General features: G+C 40.0%; 1 protein-coding gene across 1 annotated transcript; it reads right to left on the bottom strand.

Moving 5' to 3' along the window:
* Positions 1 to 2,641: 2,641 nt before the first annotated feature.
* Positions 2,642 to 8,375, bottom strand: polr1c (RNA polymerase I and III subunit C). The gene is made up of 9 exons (XM_048269406.1): positions 8,265 to 8,375; positions 7,929 to 8,000; positions 7,739 to 7,846; positions 7,495 to 7,627; positions 7,282 to 7,401; positions 6,053 to 6,205; positions 5,374 to 5,523; positions 4,218 to 4,334; positions 2,642 to 3,473 (listed from the first exon to the last, which is right to left on the bottom strand). Exons 1-9 carry the CDS (start codon positions 8,334 to 8,336, stop codon positions 3,355 to 3,357), a joined length of 1,044 nt encoding a protein of 347 aa, XP_048125363.1. The 5' UTR covers positions 8,337 to 8,375; the 3' UTR covers positions 2,642 to 3,354.
* Positions 8,376 to 12,043: the final 3,668 nt, after the last annotated feature.

Raw genomic sequence — 12,043 nt, 5'->3', positions numbered from 1 at the left:
GGCTTTCACTCAAGGTTATGAGACGGGTAATTCACACGAATATGCAATACCAACAGAAACATTTCCATGCTCATAGAAGTGTGATTTTTCGAGATAAAGAAATTCAGGCGGGAGTGAGATGAAGTGGTTTCAAGACTGTGACCTCTTTGTAATAATCAAATTTCCATAAATATGAATTTGGAGTTGCCTAGGGCCCACGCACTCCTTGGATTCAGTGGAGCTCAGGGGTCTGAAGACACACCAAAAATATTTTGTTTGTTTCAAACCGAATTCTTCCACCCATGCAAATTTCATGTTGAAAATCTGGGAGAGGCACTATGCACACAGGTCGGAACAAGCCCCAGGGCTTCTGAAGTGTGCCCACCAGAACTGGAGTGAGGGCCTGAGAGCTGTGTTGGAGATCTACACTGTCCAGTTTGACTGCTGATTCAAAAAGTGACCAGGAGTCATTGGGTGGCCAATACAGGCAGTGAATCAGAGGTCTTGTGAGAAACTCATAGTAGAGGAATGCACACTCTGAGGTCTGCGGGGGCTTGGTGCTGCCATCTGTGTTCAAGAAAAAGGAGGGCGCATTTGGATTCACTTAAATGGCATTTTTGCCGTCCAAGTAAAGGCAGCCAGTGATTCTTCAGTTGCTCAAGGGCTGCCGATAAGGATCGCGTCCGTTTAGAGATGGAAACAAAGGTGAGGGGGACCTCTCCAAATCTACAACAAGATCAGCACACACAGGAAATACATGTTTGCAAGAAAAGCAGGTGACAGAGAAAAGAATGCTGAACAAATCACCCCCCCCCCTCTCTCTGCCTTTCTCTCACTCACTCATTCTTTCTCTCTCCACAAGTGGCTTTGAGAAGGAAAGTAAGCCCTATAAACAAAAACTACGGCCAGAAAGGATATGAGGTCCCCCCTCACCCTCCCCTCCCTTTCTTGCTTTTTATAGGTTTGAGGGGTAGGGTCCGTTTCCTGCCAAAAGCCCAGCGCAGTAATGAGCCAGGCAGGAGAGCGAGGGAAAGCAGGGGTGGAGGAGAGAAGAGGAGAGAAGTCAGGAGGATTCTGCGGATGTCTGTGTGCCCGGCGGCCTCAGCGCCTGCCAACCAGGGCCCCCAGAGTGGCAGCGACTGTCCTAATGATGAGTGCAGCACTACTGGAAGGTGACCCACTTTAATGTGCCTCACCACACACATATACACACACACACACACACACACACACACACACAGCCTTGCCTTCCTGCTCCAGCACCTCCCTCCCACGGCTGGCCATCAGTCTCCAAAGATACTCTGGCCCACTTTCAATGATCTCCTGTACGACACACACACACACCCCAATATTTATTGTGTTTGTACCAGGCAAGTACATGCAAACCCAATTAGTCTCGCTCACATAGACACATGTACTCCCACCAAGACTCTTCTTTCTTTCTTTCTCTCTCCCTCACACACACTCTCTCTCTCTCTTTATGTCTCTCTCTCTCTCTCACACACATACACACACACAAACACACATCACTTTCTCCAAAAAATATTCACATTCACAAGCAGGCGGGGGGTCATCCTGGTATGGTCAGTTTGCTGTGATCCCATGCTGTTGTGTGGGGTACTTCATATAGTAAGCCCAGCCCTGGTGTGCTCCACACTGGCCCCACCTGGAGGCCCACCTGGATAGGCAGTCATTACCGGCAGTGACAGCACTACTGCCAGATGTGTACTTGGAAATCACAATAACAGAACAGCACTTTGGCTGACATGTCACATCACCATAGCTCAAACTCCCTGAGGTCTAGTCTATAACAGTGTTTGTAACACAAATGTTGCATATCACACACAATGTCCCTACCTCAGATTAGGACAAAGTGGTCTTAAAGTGACTGACATTTTCTTTAATTAGGTCAAATAGATTTTCCTTAAGGGTGATGATCCATGGGGCAATTTTTTGGACAATGTTGCTGCACAACCACATAACTGTTTCCATGTGTTCTGATTGGATCATGAGCTCTCCAGAAAAACGATTGTGGCCCAATATTGACGAGAACGTGCCAGAACAACAATACTTAGGAACACTGCCCAGCAATGTTGCTCAAAACGTTGCCTTGTGTATCATCAGCTTTAGGAAACACAGGGTAACCCATTTACACTAAACAGTCAACACCAGAACACCATTTTGTATCTGACAGAAGACCAAAACAATTGCAGTTTGTGCAGTGCGGCTCCTGTTTCAAAACCAGACTTCCTCCCATGTGTTGAGTTTCTCTAATGCCAACCACAAGTGAAATGGCAGCGAAATGAAATCTCTCCCGCCTGCCATCTGCATTATTAAGGTGAATTGGGGAGGCCAGACAATATAGCAGTAATTAAAGTGGTGTAAGAGGAGCGGCGCGAAACATGCACCCGGTGAGTAATTAACTTAAGTAGCGCTCAGTGCAACAGGCAGACATGAGCAATCAATCAATCCACCAGGAGAGGATGAAGCGCAGCCTCGCTGTCCGCAATATTGTATTACCCAAAGTCAAATTCTGATTAAGACGAGCCTACTTATTGCCCGTGTGTTGCATTATTCATAGTATTTGGAGAGATGGTGGTTTTAGACCGCTTGACAGGGTTTCAGACAGAGTGAATAGTGTTTGCCAAAGATGGTTCATGAATACGTACAAATGTTTTCCTTTATTTTTTACATGGAGCCATCATTACTCACATATCATGCCTGGGTGGTTACAGACACAAGCACCTTCTGAACAGAAGAGGTCAGACTGCCTTCCTCTGAGTCGAGTGAACACATCCTGCCAGGGCCTAACACAGAACTTGGAGTGGTCCCTAACAACGTTAGACATCAGTGCACCACATTCGCTTAAGCTGCATTTCATGAACTAAACTGCAATGTTTTGTTACTTTCGTTGCACATATTTGTAACTATTTTTAATACCAGTGCCATAATTCCCAGGGCAGTTTTACATAAATTAATTGAAACTAAAGCCATACAGAATTACACTTTGCTATATAGAAGGTGCTTCCCCTGCGGCTTATGCAAAGTTAATGTGAGACCATGACTGACAGTGAGAGCAATACAAATCACAGAGTGGATTGCCAACACAAAGCTTGACTTTGGCTGCTGCCATGTAGCAGTGGCTATTGTGTGAATGAAACTCAGTCAGATAGATCCAGCTTCAATGTGAGCAATGGGATTTTTTTTTTTTGCCTTGTAACCGAGACCTACAGTAGCTGGACATCCAACAGCTATGGCCAAATCAGCACAGACAACTATGGCGGCGGCGTCGCCGGCGTCATCCTCCTTCTCCTCCTCCTCCTCCTCCTCCTCCACCCTTCAAGGTTAATGTCTCTTTGGTCCCAAGTGCTTCTTCTACTCCATGTCTGTGGAGTCCAGCTCGTTAATGAACCTCTGGCACTTGGCCAGGAGGACGTTCATGGATTCAGAAACCAGCACGTCAGGAGGCAGGATCCCCGTGGACTCTACTGAGACTGCACATGGGAACAAACGCAAACAGGAAGAGTTAATTAAAAAAGAAAACAAGAAAAACAGATTTATTCAAAAACCCAGTAAAATCCACATAGCTTGACCGTGATATCACATTTTAACAGTATCTATTGTGGTATATAGTCATATTACTTTAAATTAGAAGTTTGGCACAATTAGACTTAACCTCAGAACAGTATCATAGTATCAGAATATATACACATGTCTATGTAACTAGAACAGCAAGGGACACATCTATGAGAAATGGTTACAATAGTGCAAAATGGAGCCAGCTATAGGGTTTTACAACAAACCTTTAAAATCAACAATGTGCAAAACACCTTCTAAGGTGTACTTGTTGATTTATTTGTAAATTAAAATGTACACCGGCACGAAAGGTGCTGACCGGATAAACGTTCAGGTTCATTACTTTTATTTCTCGTTCCGCTGGATTTACAATGGAATAAAATCTTATAGGAACACCACTGGAGAAATATTACCCTTCCCACTTAATTCTGACCATTCCTACACTGTCAGTTTTATTTGCAATGCTTACCAGTAGCCCCATTTAATCTTACCATAATCTATATCTAATAAATGTGTTAAGTCTAAGCACATGCAATTTTTTTTTTTTTTTAATTAGTTTTGAAGGAAACAAACTTTTATATGACTGCATCTATCTATCGATCGATCTATATATCATTTTACAAAAACCCAAATAAAAAACTAAATAAAAAATATAAACTTACATATGAAATGGTCTCGCACTCTTCCTAACTTCACCAAATTCTTCAGATCATCATGTCGCAAAACTTCCCTGCTGCATGTGTCTTGGCGACTGTTGGCCACCTTAGCAACTTGTTTTCCTGAGAAAGGAAATAATGGAGGTGGCTTAAAAAGGGTTAGTGAAGAGGGACAATCAAAAGGACATACTAAACATATAACTCCCTGCAGAACCTTGCATAACAGCACTTAGCACATAACAGCACCACTCAGGGGTGCGTTTCCCAAAAGCATAGCTGCATAGTTGCTGAGTTGACAGTACTTGAGTCACACGTTACAGATATGTTAAAGATACAGAAATACGGTGTTGATATTCGATCGTATTTCAGTCACATTTTAGTAAGAGCTAACAAATATACTATCATTTTTCCAAAATGAAAAACTTGATGTGACAATATGAAGCTTAAGTGCATTGGTAACCCAAATCTACGGACTCACATTTGGCAGTGACACTACTATCATAGTTAGCAACTATGCTTTTGGGAAACAGGACCCTGGTTAGCTGACTGACAGGTGAACTTGGGCTTTGTTGACATGGAAGAACATGTTCTGATCATTGGTTATTATAGATTTTTGGTGTATGTCCTAATGGGGAGCTCACCCATACAACATTGCCAACACTGCCATAAAACAAACCTTTAAACCTTTAACCAGTTTTAAATCTAGACTTAAGACCAAACTGTTCTCAGATGCTTTCTGCTAACTGCACTGAGTTATAATTTCTGAATCTGTCTTAAAAATTATTCTACCTTGTGTCTTTTATTTTGTCTTTTTAATCATTCTCTATTTTTAAATGATTTTACCTTGTGTTTTATGTTTTCTTTTTATTATGATCTTTACCTTTTGAACTATTCTTTGACTATATTGCCCTTCTATGCTTTTATTTGTTATTATTATTTGGTTTTGTTTATGTAAAGCACATTGAATGACCTCTGTGTATGAAATGCGCTATACTGTATAAATAAACTTGACTTGACAAACAAATCAACCCTTTAGTGAACAACGGTTGTCTCCTCTCTATGAATATACCCATTTCAGTGTTAACGATATTAGGAAGAGTTTGACAAAAACCCAAAGCAAAACCCTCCCCACCCTCTACTTCAGTAGGAAAGCCTTTCCTACCATCTTTGTTCTCCACTTCGATGACTCCTGGCGTGAAACAGCGCTTCAGCCTCTCAGCTTTCTCCCCCTCGATTGGCTGCAGTAACGTGATCTCCGGAAGGAGACGGTAGCTGGCCGTGGCCACTGGGGAAAACTTGGCATGGTCCTTACCTGTGGAGTCAATACACATATATGGGTTGGCACTGACTCCACAATACGACTGTACAGACAGTGGATCTTAGTTGTATAGACCCTTTCAACAATAAAAACAAAAACAATGCTTGAACATTCTATTTGGGTCCCAATCTACTTCCTCTGCATTAAGATAACATATGGAATGTTAAAAAGGAAGTCTTGTGGGGCCAACTATGATGCTGATAATGGAACTCTCTTGAAAGGGTCTATAACATACACATTTAGCTTCTACAGATAAAGCTCGAAAGCATCCTCAATAGTCATTATTGTTGGACAAAATATAACTGAAAGTAACAACCTAAGTTAAATACATTAAATTCTTCACAAATACATAGACATATTCCATGAAGAGCATACAGTTTTAAGATAACATCTGTTTTATTTGATATTATGTATACTGAAATACTATATTTACTTTTAAAAACTGCATTGGTAAGATACTTTTATTCATATGTATATAGTTTGTGCATGAATGTTGTAGGGTATGGATGAATATGAAACTCACCGATGCCCTTCACACAGTGCATAACTATGTCCAGCTCTTGCCCTGGTCGCAGCTGTGCAAGGAGGATGTCCCCATACACTGGACCAATACTGGCCTCCGCAAACACATCGGCTTGGTTCCCGATAGGCACCCATTTCATGTCTTTGGAGTAGACTTGAGGTGAACACAGCATAGGTTACAGATCAGCTAGGTCATGGGTACAGAACAGAACAGTTAGGCACAAGAGTGATGGGTTATCTATGGAAACATGGCGTAACACTGCAGAGAGAGGTACTTTGGAAACAAAACACTGGCTAACATCACCGCAAAAATTGCAAATATCGCCCTAAAGTGTTCTCAAGGCAATAACAGAATACAAGCCTAAATCCATACGAAATCCAACCATTTCAGGGTTCTTATACTTACACCTCGTCCTGCTGAAGTACAGAACTTACATTATAAACACGTGCATCTTGCTGCACTTGTGTAGTGTGAGCCATCATTAAGTCGCAGTTTAAGTGGCAGTCACTCTGTTTCAGATGGCACACAGGCCATGATTCCAGTCCACTTCATTCATAATGCCTAAACCTAGACCAAAATGCTTCTCAGGTGACAGTAAAGCTATTAAGCACTGCTCATGCAGGCCTGAGACTATTAAGCACTGCTCATGCAGGCCTGAGACAGACATGTAGGCCCATCTCTAATGTTATGTTTTTGAGTGAGACTGACCACTGTTATAGTCATAACATTTTATGTAAAGTAAGAGAAGGAAGGTGCCGCACACTCAGAGTAAATGAAAAAACGTTTAATAGGCGATAACGTTTTGGCCTACAAGGCCTTCATCAGATCGCATGCGCAGGCCGAAACGTTATCGCCTCTTAAACGTTTTTCATTTACTCAGAGTGTGCGGCACCTTCCTTCTTTTACTTTAGATATACCGGTACACACCGGTAGCCAGCACATCTTGGTGTGTGTTACATCTCTCCTCTATAACATTTTATGTAATCATATTGTTTGGGAAGAGACATATGCACTCATCATTCTACCAGAGTAGTGCTCATCAGCTCAATAAAAACTTGAGGAGTACCTGTCTGCATATAGAGAAGAAGTAGCTGAGAACTATGTGCCATTATTAAGCTATCGGTTTTCACTCAGAGGCATCTTCACTTGTATACCAAAATCAATCATCCTTTGTATATGAATGCATGATTAAGGTGCTGATGATTTACCAGTGAATAACTAAGACTCACCCATGTGATTAAGGTAAAGTTCACGAGGATCAGCAGAATCCTTTGGAGCTCTAGGATTCATTGTGCACTTAACCTTAAGCTGGAGTTGAATTGTGTCAATCTCTGTGCCTTCTTCATCACCTGGGGGAAAAAAAAAAGTCATTTTTATAACTCGTTCACATTCTGTATACTGTCCAGGCTGGCAAAAAATAGTAATATCAAGCCAATCCCCACCTGCATTTCTGTATTCAAAGAGACGTGGATCAGCCTTGATGGGGATTAATCCAAGTCTGTGAGCAAGGATCTCGTCCTGAATGATGGATGTGTTGTTGTAGATGAACACTTTTTCAACAGCCATTGTTGGGATCTAGAGTAAACAGGCAAGTCCATCTCCTTTAATGCTAGTGTAAATGTATCCCGAATACACAAAATGTAAATGAATGAAACGTGGTTTTATTTGTTTTGTATGGGTAAATACCTCTGCAAGCAAGATCCGTCGGAAGGCATTGGCAATGGAAGCATCTATGCCGACCATATCAAACTCCATAGTATTTTCATCCATTTGTACTATGTCGATCCTAAAATTCTAAGAAAAAATAGCAGCTGTAATAGCTTGCGACAGGTAAAAGGTATGTCCTCACAAAACACTTCTCATTTCATTAACCTACCTTTTTGAATTTCTGAAAATTCCATGTGTCATCATACCCAGGGTAGTTACCAGGATAGTCTGTTGTATGAACCTGGAAAGATCAAACACGTTTAAACTTCAACGGGGAAACACAGGAAATATATGAAAAGTACCCCTGTACACTACAAGTTTTACATGAAGAGTTTAGTAGCCTAAAGCATGCTACTACTAGCCATGTTTACTCTATATGTGATGCGACCGAAGCAAAACACAGGTGTCGACTTATATGTCATCCGGCCTTAACTGCTCTACATGGAAACTAACAGCTACTAAAAATGTAATACATAAAATATTCAATTCGATGTTGTTGACTTACATTCTTCACGCCAAATTCACCCAAAATTACTCTGTTCCTTATCTCGTCCACGTTGCTCATAGGAGCCGCCATGTTACCTCTGTGAACAACTCGATGTTAGGAAGAGTATTTTGTAGTTCTTTATCGCCCTCTATCGATATGGAATATTGTAGCACGTCGCTGAATCAGAGCCACTGAAACATTGAAATATGTGCTGAAAGTTTTGACGGGTGTTGAATAAGCCTTCACCACTCCTGAGTAAACATGTAGGAAGGGCACAGCAAGGTCGTGAAGGGCTAACCAAGGTAAAGCTATTTAAATGTTTTAGACCTAAATAAATAGGATTTGTGTGTGTGCTTCAAGCTTTGTGAGAACGTGGAGGTTATACCTTTCGTTAGGCCTATATGCCCTTACAAAACATAAACTGCATAGCCCACTTCAAGTGTCAAAAATGCTGTTTTAATGGATTATTTGTAGTTAATATGTACAATCATTTGAACATTGCTCTACATATTAACACTTCAGGTGAGGCTACTGGAGAAATGCAATATTTTGGACATAGAAATAGGCTACTGCATTGTATTGTAGGCTACATGAGAAAAACTGTTTTTTTTTTGTCCCATATCTGTATCCGTTTTATAAGGGTAGGCTAAGTAGGCCTAAATGGCCATGGTCCATCAAGCTAATATTTCCATTCACACATTATTGGCTGTAAAAATCTTAATGGAGCCCTCCACCACCAGCCTACAAGCTTGAAAGACTAGTCGTAGGCTATAGGTCTATATTAACTGGTATGTTATTTACAATTAAATCTTATTAATGAAACATAAGCTAAGGTTAAGAAGCTAACTGATAGTCCAGATAGGTCCAATTATTTCAATGATAAACAGCTATAATAATCAGATGTGACTTACATCAATATTCCATTACATCCTAGTGAAATATTATTGAGATATGAATTGTGAAGATAAAGATAGCCTATCAAATGATTATGTAACTTAAAGGCATTTAAGATGTTGCGATGTTTGTAAGATGTTTGTTCAAATGATGCAAATGAACAAATCTTGTCATATGTAGGGCTTATAATTGTACTTTTTAAATGATAAATTAGACTCCAAATTGTAAGTTCATGTGTAAAAATATCATTACATTGCCCTGCAAACTGTCACATTGCAGGTGCTTACCTCTCTTCTATAATTCAGTGCAACCACATTTTCCCATGTTGAACCTGAAACCACCACTAGATGGTGTGTGTGTATACTACACTATAGCAAAACCCCATGATAAGGAACATGCATTATTTACACGCAAACCTGGTAAGGATGTTAGTTTTTATATTTTTTTATTTCAAAATAAATACTAAACAAGCCTAAAATATATCACCACGTTTTGAAATGTATAGTAAATTTCTCTAATACATAATAGGTGCTTCAGCAGGTTGGAGACAAACATTGCTTTGATTCTAAGATCTTTGGAAAGAAAATGACTTGACATTAAAAAAAAAAAAGTCAAACAAAGTAGGGACATATTGGTTGGGTTCACAAAATACAGGTACACAAGGTAGGACTGTACAAAAGAGGGAAATTCTCCCCTGAGAAAGTAAAATATACATCTTTCAAAATAATACATCACAACAAAAAACATATAGGCCTACAAAAGAAAAAGATACTGCATGGTCAATGCAATTTTCCAAGAGGTCAAGAGAAATTAAAATAAATCATCTTTAATATGTAGCAAAAACTTGTTATAAAAGGCAAAGAAACAAACAATGACTGTAATTGACTCCAAGGTTGACACTTTTGGACTGAATAATATATTTGCTTTGTATACATATACAGCTAACTTAGGTCAGCTTCAGTAATACAGAGGAGACAGACGCCAATTATCTAGAAGCTGCAACACTTACACTCAACGCTTTACAGAGAATTTATTGCTAGCCATAATTATTCATCAGTGGCATTCCATTTTTCCAGAATGTTCCCTCTTTTTTCTTGTGGCACTGGTGATTCATTAAACAAATTGTGCAAAGACAGGAACAGCTTTTCAAATTGAAGCAAGCATTTGTTTCAGACCTCTGCCAGATCTTTTCATTCTGAGCCAAACAGCACTGTTCTTTCACACAGTGTGACTGTAAAAGAGCTTCTCTGTCCTCAGTGCCAACATCAAAACCCAGCCTTTCAAGCCCATGCTCTGTTGCTAAAGTGTGTCGTAGACAATGTGACATTGTGTCTAGAGTGTTCAATTGATACATCTCTTTACACTAACACAAAAGACATCCCTCACTCTTCTAGTCTGTAATTATGTTATTAACAAAGTTAATGGGATCTTTTCATTTTCAAAATGTGAACCACAAAGTAGGCTAGTTCTAAATTAGCTTAATTGCTAAATGTACATTTGGTGATTTTCAATATTTCAAAAATACTTTCAGCAACCAGGGTGAATCCATTAACCAAAAATGTAAAGCATCAGTATCTCAATGGCACATAAGGTACATGTACAGTAGTATGTCAGGGCACAACTACAACAATACCGGTACTAGATTCTGCATATCTAAAATGATCACAGACCATAGATCTCTTTTCTGATGTGTGGGATGTTTAACTGGTTTAGAATGACTGACTGTCATAACCTAACCTAACCCGAAGGTTTATCGATAACTGAACTATTATGTGCTATCTCTGGTAAAATCGTCTTAATGTTATGGAAATGTTGGGGATTGAGTTCATAGCCTTGAGTTGAATATACATGTACATTTAAAATACATTTACATTTCAATTGATTTTAATCTACAAAGCCTAATATTTTATTTGTAGAACCTATGCAGACTTTTCTGCGACAGCTCTGTGGCCTAGAACAAATTGTATTAGACCTCTTCGCCTTGCTAATGAAATTGCCTTTTTGATAGGATCAGTTTCAGGCAACACTCTTTAATTTTAGGTCACAGCCACACTATAAATTCTGCGCCATTGTGTGCATTTGAAGTGGGTAAAGTTATAGCTCTTACATAATCAGGCAAGGTGTCCTGCTTAGGTGAAGCACTAGGTGGAGATCCACTAACAGGTCAGGTGCATCACCTGCAGCTATGCACCTACTGGGCGTAAACTCGGGGGGGAAGGGGTAAAGGCCCATACAACTGCTGCCATTATACCCTGGGCAACTTCCTAGTTCAATATATCTGCCAGAACAATTAAGCCTGTGCATTTTGGCACCTCACAAATCCTGTTTTCCCTTGCAGCATCAGAATATCTTTTTTTGCTTGCCTCAAATATATCATATCATCCAGTGTTTACGGTCCAAATTTAGTTTGTTATGTCTAATAGATTTGAATAGGGAATAGGGTTTGTCATTTTCAGATGCTGATATCAGTAAGTAAACTGCATACATAAAAAGTGGCACATCAATGGCAAAATCATTGGACATAGGGGTATACTTTTGGCTGCCCAGTGTTAGTGTAACAGCAGAGTCATTTTATGGTAGTTAGATGAACATTTATATTCTAGACTGGAGAGTCATAAACTTTCATTTGACAACTGATAACCTGTATTATCCTAATAAAAATAGTGACATTTGTACACCAAAAATATAGTACATGATCAGCTGTGTTTCAGGTTTGGTGAGGGGAGACTCAGAGCCAACACTCACACATTGCTAGAACTTAAGCTGGTGTACCGGTCAATCCAACTTCAGTACAATTTCACTAGAGATGCACCGATATGGAATTTTAGGGCCGATAACGATAACCGATATTTATTGGTTTGTTGTGGCCGATACCGATACGATAACCGATAATATTACTCTTG

This window comes from Alosa alosa, chromosome 18, assembly GCF_017589495.1.
Source record: "Alosa alosa isolate M-15738 ecotype Scorff River chromosome 18, AALO_Geno_1.1, whole genome shotgun sequence".
Lineage (NCBI taxonomy): Eukaryota > Metazoa > Chordata > Actinopteri > Clupeiformes > Clupeidae > Alosa > Alosa alosa.
The sequence above is the reverse complement of the archived record's forward strand: the minus strand, read 5'-3'. Positions and strand labels throughout refer to the sequence as shown.